This window comes from Penicillium cataractarum, assembly GCF_028827025.1.
Source record: "Penicillium cataractarum strain IBT 29864 chromosome Unknown utg000005l, whole genome shotgun sequence".
NCBI classification, from domain to species: domain Eukaryota; kingdom Fungi; phylum Ascomycota; class Eurotiomycetes; order Eurotiales; family Aspergillaceae; genus Penicillium; species Penicillium cataractarum.
In genome coordinates, this window is record NW_026622741.1 from 2,713,236 (window position 1) to 2,725,889 (window position 12,654).

Below are 12,654 nucleotides of genomic sequence, written 5' to 3' on the forward strand. Positions count from 1 at the left end.
TAAAGGAATTACGAGATTCGAAGATGAAGGATTCGGTAAATGAGGAAATGGGATTGCAAACATGCAATTAATGACTATAGACAACATATGGGATATCTACACTAAATTCCAAACATTTTGATCACACTAGTACTTCCTTCAGCACCTAATCCTGATCTCTTAGCCATAAGCAGCACACTCAGAGCAGCATTGCCCAGATTCAATGGACAGTGCAGATCCCGTGCTTTCTGTACGCCCTTCTCCAGGCGACTAATAACATCATCGACTGTCTCGGAGTCCTTTCCAATGCGGCCTTCGATCATCTCCAGTCCCTTGGTCATAAACTGCCGGCTAGCACCTGCGGCATCGCTGACAAGCGTAAAGAATTGCTTGAGATCAACATTGAGGTGATGGGCAAATGAAATAGCTTCCGCTGCAGCCACGAGGTTGGTCAATTGCATGACATCGAGCACGAGCTGCAGGGCTTCAGCGTTCTCCTCGGTGGATTTAGTGTTGGAAACTTTGGTGATTGGTTCAGAGTAGTATTGGCGAACCATGGACGAGTCATCAACAGGGCCATAGCCTTGGAGCAAGGCAGAAAGATAGACTTGCTCGGCCGTGGAGCAAAGTGGCGTAGGGAACTGGTTCTGACGAGCGGAGGTAGTAATGATTCCCTAATACTCGTGTTAGTTGCGAATTCTATAAAAAAGGAAGTCAATCAGACACTTACCACATCCTTGAGAATAATTGTCAACGCACTAGCACCAGGGTGCCAATCCTCTTCCAACATGCGCTGCAAGCGATTCTCGTGCATCCACGTCCATGAATCGGATGACTTGATAGCATCTGCAGTCTTTGTTGCATCCAAACCCAACTGAGCAGCGAAACCCATAGCCTCACTAGCACCGAGAATGTGAATACCCGCCAACACCTGATGAACCATCTTCATATTACTCCCGGCACCGATCCCTCCAGGAACGAGATACAACTTCTTTGCGTCGGACATGGTCTCAAGCAAAAATTTGCCTTTCTCCAGTGCAGCATCTGACGCACCGGCCATGATAGACAAAGTGCCATCAGCAGCGCGCTTAGCTCCACCAGATACAGGAGCATCGATGAACTGAATGTCGCCACGACCGCGTGATTGCAACTCAGCCGCGACGGACTGGGCATATGAGGCAGGAACGGTCGAGCAGAGGATAAGAGTCGCATTTTGAGGGAGAGCTATGGACCAGGTCAACACTTTTTTCCAGCCTTCCAATTCAGCATCCGTTTATACATACCAGAAACAATGCCACCTTCGCCAAAGAGCACAATCTGCACCTGGGGTGCTGAAGCGACCATACAAACATAGTAGTCTTTCCCGTTGGCAGAGTCTTGCAGTGATGAGGCCGGAATTCCTCCCGCGGCCTTGAAGCGCTCCACTGAAGCGGGGAAAACATCGAAGCCGTGAACGGGGTAGCCCTCTTTTACAAGATGGGTGGCCATGCCGAAGCCCATGGCTCCAAGGCCGACAAATCCAACAGCAGGCTTAGACATGATAGGAAATCGGTAATTGATCTTTGAGGGAATATCGAGGAAAGAGCGACAATTCTAAATGAAAAGACAGGAAATACGACAGCGCGTGGGGGTATGAGGGGCTTTTCTGGGGAAGCCTCCGCGTGGGATGTTCGGCCCAAGTCCGACTGCCTGAGCGTTGAGTGCCCGCCCGGACCGAGTGGTGGCATAGACTCTAGTAGCGCATGGTTAATTCGGGAAGCGACTTGATTGAGAAATATCGGCTAAAATGCATGGGTTGAGTGCACACTATGGACGTCAATCCATGGCAGGGGTCTCTTGATTTCGCTATTGACCAGTGTTCCTTAGTCCTTCTCGGCCGAGATACATGAACACGACAAGATTATATGCCTTTCTTCTAATAGAGCTATGCCCTTGGGCATAAATAACATCGGTTTATACCAGTGAATATGCCGAGTTTGGAAAGAGGCTCCAAGGTGACAGAATAATGGTGGCTCAATAAGGGAAACTATCGATACTATTGTTTTTGTGTGAAAGCCACCATTCATATTGGTTTCTAAAGTAATTATAATGAGACATAAGAGACTAGAATCATGACATACCTCCCATAGATTTGTGTTCGGGAAAACTTAGTAGAAAAATGCTAGATATCACCAGGGGCGCGGCTCAGTGAGCCCATAACCCTCCCAATGATCGTCACAAAGGGGCCTTCCTAGGGTCACATAGGCCTTGTTATGAAGAATTTCAAGGGCTTCCTTCTCAAAGACCTCCTCGTCGAAAATGTCTTCAACGATGAAGTCCAGGGACAGAAACTGAGGGGGCTTGACCATTCTCGGGGGCGCTAGGCAAAGCATCGGGGTAGCTGGTCGATCGACCTCCGGCGCAGAGTCTCGCAAAGACGGCAGCGATACATCGACACTGTTGGATACTAAATTTGAGATCAAAGGTGAGAACATCTCCGCAAACTCATCGTCAGACTCATCGGGCAAATCACATCCACCATCTGAGTCGTCGTCGGTATCCGAGTCGTCATCAAGGAAATTGAGATCATTTGGACTGCGTACCTCGCTTTCATAATCAAAGTAAAAGCTATCATCTGAAAGGTCGAACATTGCCTGCTCAAGCTCATTGCCAGCGTATGCCAGTTCAAACTCAATCGGCGACTCGTCGTCGGACAGGTTGAGGAAGCTTGTTGCGTAGAGGTTTCTGGTGTCAAGGCGCTCTAAGGGGTGAGCACATTCGTAAATGCCAATAGGAATAACACCGTGCAAGGAGTTGCAAGATCTTCGGACATCTACCTGAGTCGATGAAGGAGAGATGTCTTCCGCCGAGGTTTGTCGACGCAAAGCTTTGCAAAGGTCAGCAATAATTTCCTCTTCGCTAGGAAGGACTTGGGGCATTATATCGAATTGTTTACCCGTATGTGTTGGAGTCTCTGGCCAGAAGAAAGAATTGTCTGGGCACTGCAAAACATCAGCCACGGTATTAGTGGGAGAAGTTGTTTCGTTGGGACCTACTCCGAAGCTGTCAGTCTCCTCGTCAGAGCTGTCCATGAATTCGGAGCAGTTGTAGTCATCACAGTCACAGCAGTCCTGATAGGTGGATGGGTGATCGTTTCTCTCATCCTTGCCACTGAAATTGGTGTTCATATGACCAGAAAGCTCAAAGATTGGAGCCTTCGAGTTTAAGCCCTCGATGGTACGATGTTTCGTGGACATGGAAGCGTCATGGACACGATGGGACGATAGCTCAAAATCGCACTGACCGCAGGTGTCAGACACAAGTTTTAGCACAAGGTTGTGAGTAGTTTGGATCTTATCGCAGTGTCCGGACAGACCTTCCCGGCTCAGCACTCGAAGGGTGTTGGTATACTCCTTACAGCTGTTCACGGTCCAGTTAGCGATATGCCCGCAAGCGGAATAGTGGTGGTAAGTGTAAAAACACATTGTTATGTTTGATTGCGGTGATTCAGAAGAATGATGATTGTAAAGATAATGATGCTTGGCTGTAGTGGAATAGGTTTGAAGATGAGATGAAGAGGAGAAGTTGCAGTTTGACTGAGGAAGCGATTCCTGCGTCTTAAATACACCGCGACTGTTGGAAACAAGTATCTCTTTCAAAGGCAGGTATAAAGCCATTTGAAGCGACATTTTTAGTATAAGACAAAGAGTTGCTTTAACTTGTTGGCAACGAAGCCATTGTGTCGAATTCTTCAAGGCCTTTGATTCGAACTTGACAATGAACTAAGAATAAAGATTAGTGTCATGGTTAACAAGACTTGGTAAGAACACGCTGAACAAAGCAAATAATGGGAATACTATAGCATTGTATGCGAGAACAAGAGGAGTTATTCTAATAATAGCTTGAGAAGATCCGGTCTTTCTCAGGTATTGGTGATGATGCCAACGCGCATAGCTAGACATCGACAAAAGGACTGTTCACGCTTTCAAAGTTCAAATAAACGATATGTACATCAAATCGCCTTAGCTTTCCATCTCCATCAAGTACTTCACACCAGAGTCCAGCAGCCACCAAGTCGCCGTCTCATGCATCCAGCGCAACAACGGCTTCTCCAGTGGCATGGCCTGCTTCTCATCGGACCGTCTCCACATCAAAGTCTCGCTGGAGAAAACCACCTCATTCTCTGTTTCCCTAAAGCTCAGGGCAAGGCGACCGTTGATAAATTCCATGTTCTTCATAGTCATCTCAAATTCCACCTTGTTCTTGGTACGCGCGATCACGCGATACACGCCACATGCAAGCTCTCCATGTTTGAAGTCCAGAGATGAGAGATAAGACGTCTTGAAGCTCCGCTGTTCCTCTGGAGCTCGACTGACAAGCCGGATCATCAAAGCTTGAGGGAATCGTGTAAAAGCCATCATATTGCGACGGACTAGCTTAGTGAAAAGTTGCTCCGTAGGAACATTCTTGGGCAACGCGTCGCGCGCGACAGACTTTGATGAATGATCGTAGAGCGCAAAATATTGGTCTGTAAAAATATCCCCCGGGATAGATTCAATCTCTATCGGTTTCGGAGATGGCGCTGATAGCTTTCCGCTATGCGACTTGTGTTGGATGCGCGATGACAGCCTTTGGTGGAAAAGGTAGAAGTATACCGCAGAGCCGCCAGTTATGACGGCGCTAGCCGTGACTATGAAGCGCATCATCGTGGCTAGAATGTGTTTGTTTTTGCTCTGACTTCTCCGACCTTCGAGGTGAAAAGTGTCGGGCAATATAGGGCGCAGAGAAATTTTGACTGGTAAGGTGACCGCATCATCGGATCTAAGCAACCACCGAACACGAGGATGTCTTGGCGTCATGCGCCACTCACGCGGACACATGGAATACCTTTCCCAGCCTATCATTATATGATAAAAGAAAAGGATGAATGCTTTTTTCATCTTTATTTGCTGGTTTTCCAAAGAAAAAGGTCATGGGACTTAGATATGTTGATATAGAACAATCATGAACCTCACTAAAATAACGAGGCGTATTCCTCCCAAACAAAACGCCGCGACGGCAATATAACACGAGTGGTATCACTTTGGAAGCGCAAAATATATCAAAGACAAAACGGGTTGAAGAAAGATAGAATGCGAGCGCAGCAGCCTCAAGCATACTGATGCATTGGGGCAGCTGGCTGGGCCTGCGCAGGCGGGGACTGGGGACCGCCCTGAGCAGCCTGTTGAGCAGGGTGTCCTGCTGGCACTTGTCCTGGTGGTATCTGTCCAGCTGAAATCTGGAAGACTTGGATGCGCCCACTATTATGCCAACAGGCAAGCTTAGTGCCGCAACCGCCGCAGTAGTGGTCGACATCCTTGAGTGAAGACATCAAGTACGGGATACATCCGAGGCAGCAGCAGAAGCATAGAACGGCAGCCCATCCACTATATCAGAAATTAGCATATTGTCGTTTCCACCATCAAGGATCCGACTTCAACTCACTGTGTAGTCAATCCAGTAATCGGTTCCACGCGAGTCATCTCTCGGCGGCCACAGGCGGGGCAGTCCACTGGGCACGGCGCGGACTGAAGCGCATGCAAGGGGACTGCAGTCGCATATCCACTCGGGTGTCCATAGGGAGTATAGTACATCTGCTGTTGAGGATGTTGTTGCATCTGCTGGGGGCCTGGCTGACCCGGGTATGCCTTTACTTCGGAAGGATATTGAGCCGGAGCGTGGTTGAAATAGCTCCCTTGAGCTTGCTCGACGGGCTGGCCATTGTATGCTTTTTCGGGGGCGGTAGGAGGGTTATGAACGGGAATAGGTGCTTCGTGTTCCTGTCGTGACTTTTCGTAGGTGGGCAGCAGAGTGCCTGATTGTTCTGAGGAGGGAGACAAGGGGGTGATGCCGGTGGGCTCGGGGCTAATTGGGGCAATGGTATCTTGGGGTTGATGGGCGGCTCCAGCGACCAGAGGACTGGGTAGTGGGCTAACTGGTGGGCTGGTGTGGTGGTGCTCAACAGGAATGAGACCTATAAGGGTTAGTTAACTAGATCGCCAACCCATGGGAGGTGGGTAGGTGCTCACCTTCGCTATCAGGTCTTTGAGTTGCCATTGTGACTAGACTTTTTTGCTGGGAATAGCGCTAGCAATCGTATGACAGAAGTACGTTCACAGGTGCACGTGTGGAAAAGGAAAGTCTGGATAGAATCGAGTCGCGCAACGGGGCAGCCTTACACTTTATTGCAAGCTCCAAATAAAATTCACTGTGGAGTCGGACATGGTTCTTAAACGTTACCCAGAAATAGCGTGTCCAGTCCCATGGTCATGGCTGATACCTGTACGATACTATCCGTGAAAAATACAGGCTATGTTAAACTTTGTTTAAGCTAGACTTCCTGTGTGCACTGCCTGATTATGTCGGCTTAGATCTCTCCAAACCGCAGATTGAGGCTACGTATTTACCCGTTGTACCGTATTGATTACAGTATGAACATCGAGATCCTAATGGAATTATAGGAGAAGTCATAGATTATTAAGAGCCAGTCGTGGGTCATGTTTGACTCTAGACTCTTCCACGCCCGCCTATTCACTTTACAATTCTCTCCGATCTCTTGCATAGGAGACTTAGTTCTCCCTAGTGCATCATGCAACATGCGAGGCAAAACGAACAAGGAGGCTATGTGTAGTGGTGTATCGAGGACGGAGTCTACCGTACTGTAATTGAGCTGCGGCTGTGCCAAGACTGCGCCCAGTCGTATTCCTTGACCCTTTCCTTCACAAGCTCGCCAGGGTCCACTTCCCCCTTTCCTGACTTGGCTATTGTGCCTTGCTAAGACTTCGTTAAGGGAGGATTTCTGACGGTACAACACCAAGGGTGTTGAACCGATTGCCGACGTTCTTGGCAGCCGGTACCATGAGATTATCTTGGGCAAGAACTGTTGGAAAAAAGGAAATTTTTACTGCAGCCAAGGCAGAATCCCAGCTCTGTAGGTGCCGAGAATGTTTTGTCTGTCGCCCAGGAGGCGTGACCCTGACCCATCACTTTACTGTACAGTACCCGTCCGTACAAGCCTTGTGGGCTTAGTGGAGGAAGGCAGCCTCATGACCTGACTTTTCTAGATTCCATCTTCCAAAGGCTGATCGAATATGATTTCGTACCTGATAAGAACGTAAGAAGCTGGTCAGATTATGCGTGTCTCAGCATTAGGCGATCCAGTGGCTATTGCAAATGAGGTTTTTTAAGCATTTTTAAGGTCTGTACTAGAGGGCATTTGAGGCCAATCTAACACACTTACACGACTCGAACAGAGCGAGACTTTGGCCAGCGAACAGCCAAAGGATGAAAAATGAAAATCCGCAGTTGAAGAAAGTCTTGAAAAAGAAGTATAGACTAGCAAGATAGATTTGAACAGTTATCTTCTGGAGGATTAGGAGGCAATTTATCGGTGACAAACAAACCTCCGAGGTCAAGTTCAATTTGAAGTGTCGGACTTACCATAACAGGAAAGAAAGATGCTATTCCCGATAGTAGCCTGCTGGAGTGTCCCAACTCATAAACGACAATGGAGTGAACCAGTTGATGACATAATTGATTCAAAACCAGATCCTCGAGGGAGTTAAACGGAGTCAATTAAATTATTCCCGGCGGCGTTAGTCACTGACGCGTAGGTGGGCCGAGTTATAAAATCCCCCATCACCAACGTCACTCCTCCCTTCTCCATCAAGTACTCCATCTACCGGATCTATGCTAAGAATGGCTACCACAATCAATTCAACAATCAAGCTAGCCAGCGGCTACGAGATTCCCCGTCTAGGATTTGGAGTGAGTATTTATCGAGTGTGAATTCAACGTCGAAAAACTAAATGATTTCAGGTCTACAAAACGTAACAACCCCGCAACCTCCACATCTCAACCTCAACCCCACTAAAGTTAACACATTCCCGAGCAGGCCCCCAGAAGCGACAGAGCGATGCTGTCTCGAAGCACTAAAGGCTGGCTATCGCCATGTGAGCAACTAGATACTGGCCGAGATTCAATTGCCCGGTTTCTTGTTTGTACCCATGTCTGACAACCAAGACAGATTGACTCTGCCGCGGTTTACAAGAATGAAGCTGGCTGTGGCAGCGCGATTCGCGCATCATCCATTCCGCGCGATCAGATATTCTTTACTTCCAAGGTCATCAATATTAGCTATGATGAAGCCAAGGCAACCGTCGAGGAGACCCTTCGTCTCACAAAGCTCGAGTACATTGACCTGATGCTGCTCCACAAGCCGATGGGTGGCTCTGAGAATCGCAAGGGTGCATGGAAAGCGGTATGAAGACTTCCATTCTCCGAACCCCATTTTACAATTAAAGCTAAAAACGTTTCAGTTGGTCGAGGCTGTTGAATCCGGCAAAGTGCGCTCGATCGGCGTCAGCAACTACGGCGTGCACCATCTAGACGAGCTCGAGCAACATATCCGCGAACTTGAAGCCGAACGCGGCGGCAAAGGAAAGGGAGGCGTCATTAGCATTAATCAAGTCGAACTGCACCCGTGGCTCGCTCGGAAAGACATCGTCGATTGGAGTACTAGTCATGGCGTTGCCCTCCAAGCTTACGCACCCATTGTGCGTGGCGCCCGCTTTGAAGAACCATCTGTCAAGAAGCTGGCGGACAAGTATAACAAAACCCCGGCCCAAGTTCTTATCCGTTGGAGTCTGGATAAGGGGTTCATTCCGTTGCCGAAGAGTGTGACGCCGTCGCGCATCGTTGCCAATGCCGACGTCTACGACTTCAAGTTTACTCCCGAGGAGGTTCAGGGACTGGAGACGGACGAATATAGCCCTTGTGCGTGGGACCCGACAGTGAGGAAGCTGGAGGAATAGAGGAGAAGACTAGAATAATGAGAGCATCGGTACGGCATCCTCTGGCTGTAATCTTTGACGAGAAGTATTCAAGAGGATCCTAGAAATTTGTGGAACTTTTACATGCAATTCTGCGTAGTTGACCCTCTCTGCGACTCGTATTAGCTTTGCATTTGCTAGAACTCGAATCTAGTCACCAGTTTAGCGTTTCTCATGATTGCCAAGGTTGTCTCAGGGGTGTGGTACTTTTGATATCGTTGAGCAAAGATATCTTCGCCACTTATAGCTTCCTCAACCAGCCCCCTAGCCCAACTGGCTTCTACTAGCACGATTATAATTCCAATATAACACAAGTACCCTCAATATCCCATCGTTTACATAATACAAAATGCACATCGGAGTTTTTCCTCGGCTTCGAGGTGTCACTCTTCAATATGAAAGAGCGGTCGGGCCAACCTTTTGTACTATCAGCACATAACATATTCCCCATTACCATGTGCAATCGGCAGACAGGATTTTGTCGGTCAAGTATAGGATTGTCGCATAAGACTAAGACGACGAGGGTTTGGTTAAAGAGACCTTGGCTGGACGGATGGGCCCGGTAGTGCGGGAAATGCTCTACCGTAATGGCTAAAGTGAGTTTCATAGTAGGGCTATATGGCTGAGGAGTTTGATAATATGACTGAACAGGGGAAAGATTTCTTTTTGCCTATTCATGTAGATAGCTAAGTTAGTATACTAAAGGGTAGACGGAACAAGCTGAATGGCACCATCATCTGACCCTCCATCAGGAACTCGCCAGAAAGTACAAATAGCCACACACCTAGACGCAGGCAGTCCCGTCAGCTGTGAGATGACTATTCAAGCGGCGTGCAGGACAGACAGGGTTGGGGCGGGGTAGCTTTAGAAGGTCGAGACCGTGAGAGGCTTATCTGCAAGACGCAGCCTAGAACTCTCGAGAATCATCGGCCGATCATGCGAACGACAGGAACCCGTTCCCTGGATACCCATCGATTATAACCCCATATCTCCTTAGCGAATACTGATACATAGTAGGTTTGGATTTTACTGAGCATCCTTTTTATTTGGGTATCCGTTAGAAGCCGACTAGGGGACTACCGATGGAAAGGGAGAAGGACAGATTTGGAGCTGAAGACTTTGCGCAAGGTGTGATGTTCGCTCTATAATACTTGACAGCTTGCAAATACTAACACCACGTTCGGCTCCGACCTAGGTCTCGAGGTTCTGGACAATGAGATGGGCAAGGATGACTGGCTGATCGCCTTCGCACCCATCACCCTCATCTCGACGGGGGGATTCCTCGCGACCAACTTCTTTCGGAATCGAGAGAGCACGGGCGACATAGACTATCTCCTGGAGCCGCAATGGGCGCACGACAATGACATCAAAAAGCCATTACAGAGTGCCATCACCCGAGCCGCCCGACACCTGGGATTCATCGACGACTGGGTAAACGAGGAACTCGCCTTTTTCGTGCCCGACCAATTCCGGCAGCTCCTCTTTGAAAAGGCTGAGGAGCAGAATATTGTTTTGTGGGAAGGCACACATCTTCGGGTTCTTGCCGTGCCCTTGGAATGGGCACTTGAGCGGAAGCTACGGCGCATCCATAACAGCAGAAGGCATACGAAACGAGCATCTGATGTCGCGGACGTGCTTGCGATCTTGAAGCATCTGCGGATGCAGAATGATGCGCCGTTGGATAGAGAGTATATCCGAACCCTGAATATCTGCTCCTTCGAGATACCCCCTGATCAGGCAACGATGAATGAGATTGCTACTGCTTATCGAGAGCAATATAACGAGGAAGCGTTTTCCTGAGATACACCGTGGCATCCATCGGTCGGCCGCTCTAGACTGTGTAGAAGTGGCCGGTATCGATGATAATGTTCCTCTGCGCGAATATAGGACTCTCGCCCCCTTCTTCGAGCACGAGTCTGCCTGCAGAGTCTAGGAAATCTGCTGGCAGATCGGCAATCATCTCCACATCGATCGGAGCCACCCTCCTGGTCCAGCTAGGAGCAGTCTCCGGCGTGAAAGACGGCAGAGGGTCCTCGAATGTCTTCCGGTATATGTGCTTGCTTTTATCGCGTCGCATGCCCAAGCTCATGCGCCAGTTGAACGCTTGTGCCAGTTCCTCAGCGATACACGCCAGAATGGCGTACCGCACCGGGTCCTCGTCACGAGGGTCTGGTATCCGATGCGCTGCCCAAGCCCCACGCGACTGGTACCAGAAGTACTCGACTTCCGACCCGATTGCATAGAACTCACGCGCAGCCACAGCCTCATATATACGATATAGAGCGCGCAGGGGAGTATCTCGAGCACGCCACAACGGCACGGAGCGCATATTTGTGAGGTCGGCGGCCGCTTTCCGGGACTGGAGGAGCGCGACATTGTTCAGCATGGTCTTGACCGGGACCGGCTCGGGGAGACGGAAATGCCATGTCGGCAGGGGAAGGAGCAGACGGAGCAAGGCTAGGAAAGGGCGTTTGTGCCGGTGACTGAGACGCGTGAGGGTACCGCGAAGCTGGAGAGGTGACTCGAGATTGCAGAAGAATCTCCGAAGCCGCATCCACCAGGTGATCTGGGGTTTCGGGCGATCCCGAGGCGACATCATACAGACAGGCTAGCGGGCTAGCTGGCTTGGGCGGCTTTTAGAAAGTCACGGCATGGCGTATCACGTTCTGGGAAGTGTTCGCATGGTCAAGGGTGGTGACATTTCAGGTCATTCCAGGTCATTTCGGGCTGGGGTTCATTGGAGCTTAACAGTCCGGGCCGCTAGTCCAGTTTGGGTAGTATTTGGTGCCTCATCGGTATGGCTGCAATGCTTGTCTGCCCGAAGTATATACCCTCATCAAATCACTCAGAGTCAACTACCGGGCCAAAATCTTAATATGAGATAGGCTCCAGAATTTCTCAATAAGGTTATTTAACTGTATTCCACCAAATCTTATCGTTACATCTCATATCATCAGCACATCTTCCATGGGACCCCTTGTTAGGACTCCTCTTTAGGCACCAACCATGTCAAATTTTGCGCCCCTTGAATTCGAAATCTCCCTATACAAACACCCTGTCTTAGATTTGACGATGGCTACCATGGCTGCTTTATAGTATTGCGACATTAAAATTGAAAGTTCAAATGTAAATGTTTATATACTGCCACATTAAAACTTTGAATGTCCCCCCTTTCCCAACCAACCAGCTCCACACGTGGAGCGGTCCCTGATCGACCCATGTGAACCCACTGGCGCCGCTGATTTGGTCACGTCCTGAACATTCCCATACTTCAGAGACGCCTCATTCGTCCCTGAGCCATTGTTTTTCTCTCAAAAATGCATCAATCGGCATTCTATCTTGCCTGGATGAGTTAAATCAAAACTACCGCCCTCAACGACTCACATCTCCCTCTTTTCCCAGGTGCCCTAATCCCAGCCCGGATTGGAACTATCGTAGTAATTTCCTTCCCGTTGCACAACGAACATTGTATCTACTGCTTACTTACTCAAATTTCATAATAAACTGTTACTCTGTAAGCTGACTGGCCATAATATACTTCTGGCGGGATCATGGACCCTGGGAGGCCTCGATGATTTGCTTTTGGCCCATGCATTCCTAACCCTAGCGAGCTTAGCACTATCCACAGTAAAAACAGATAATGACTTCTGGTTACATCTCTACCCACCAAAGATTATGTCTAGCGTAAAACTGTGAGCGGGGAGGCACCACATCCTGTCCACGGTACTCGGCACATGCGATGAGTCGCAGGATCGTTTGGCAGGGGTGTTGTACTGGGTGTGAGAGAGTTGGATTTTCCCCCATATAGACCGGGTAACGCAGCACG

At 49.1% G+C, this 12,654-nt stretch overlaps 7 protein-coding genes across 7 annotated transcripts; 2 read left to right on the forward strand and 5 right to left on the reverse strand.

Moving 5' to 3' along the window:
* Positions 1-101: 101 nt before the first annotated feature.
* On the reverse strand, positions 102-1,518 carry N7496_006658 (uncharacterized protein; the record flags this gene model as incomplete). The annotated part of the gene is made up of 3 exons (XM_056699587.1): positions 102-653; positions 710-1,203; positions 1,263-1,518. The coding sequence occupies 3 exons, from the start codon at positions 1,516-1,518 to the stop codon at positions 102-104; spliced, it is 1,302 nt and encodes a 433-aa protein (XP_056555000.1).
* A 629-nt stretch (positions 1,519-2,147) lies between these two features.
* On the reverse strand, positions 2,148-3,443 carry N7496_006659 (uncharacterized protein; the record flags this gene model as incomplete). Its single annotated transcript, XM_056699588.1, has 1 exon — positions 2,148-3,443. One exon carries the CDS (start codon positions 3,441-3,443, stop codon positions 2,148-2,150), a length of 1,296 nt encoding a protein of 431 aa, XP_056555001.1.
* Positions 3,444-3,980: 537 nt separating this feature from the next.
* N7496_006660 (uncharacterized protein) lies at positions 3,981-4,664 on the reverse strand (the record flags this gene model as incomplete). The annotated part of the gene is made up of 1 exon (XM_056699589.1): positions 3,981-4,664. The coding sequence occupies one exon, from the start codon at positions 4,662-4,664 to the stop codon at positions 3,981-3,983; it is 684 nt and encodes a 227-aa protein (XP_056555002.1).
* Positions 4,665-5,119: 455 nt separating this feature from the next.
* On the reverse strand, positions 5,120-6,054 carry N7496_006661 (LITAF-like zinc ribbon domain-containing protein; the record flags this gene model as incomplete). The annotated part of the gene is made up of 3 exons (XM_056699590.1): positions 5,120-5,384; positions 5,443-5,971; positions 6,027-6,054. Coding segments are annotated over 3 exons (822 nt in total), but the record flags the coding sequence as incomplete, so codon positions are not given.
* Positions 6,055-7,695: 1,641 nt separating this feature from the next.
* N7496_006662 (aldo/keto reductase) lies at positions 7,696-8,810 on the forward strand (the record flags this gene model as incomplete). Its single annotated transcript, XM_056699591.1, has 4 exons — positions 7,696-7,781; positions 7,892-7,949; positions 8,024-8,257; positions 8,316-8,810. 4 exons carry the CDS (start codon positions 7,696-7,698, stop codon positions 8,808-8,810), a joined length of 873 nt encoding a protein of 290 aa, XP_056555004.1.
* A 1,100-nt stretch (positions 8,811-9,910) lies between these two features.
* On the forward strand, positions 9,911-10,628 carry N7496_006663 (uncharacterized protein; the record flags this gene model as incomplete). Its single annotated transcript, XM_056699592.1, has 2 exons — positions 9,911-9,956; positions 10,024-10,628. 2 exons carry the CDS (start codon positions 9,911-9,913, stop codon positions 10,626-10,628), a joined length of 651 nt encoding a protein of 216 aa, XP_056555005.1.
* Positions 10,629-10,659: 31 nt separating this feature from the next.
* On the reverse strand, positions 10,660-11,424 carry N7496_006664 (uncharacterized protein; the record flags this gene model as incomplete). The annotated part of the gene is made up of 1 exon (XM_056699593.1): positions 10,660-11,424. One exon carries the CDS (start codon positions 11,422-11,424, stop codon positions 10,660-10,662), a length of 765 nt encoding a protein of 254 aa, XP_056555006.1.
* Between the last annotated feature and the right edge of the window lie 1,230 nt (positions 11,425-12,654).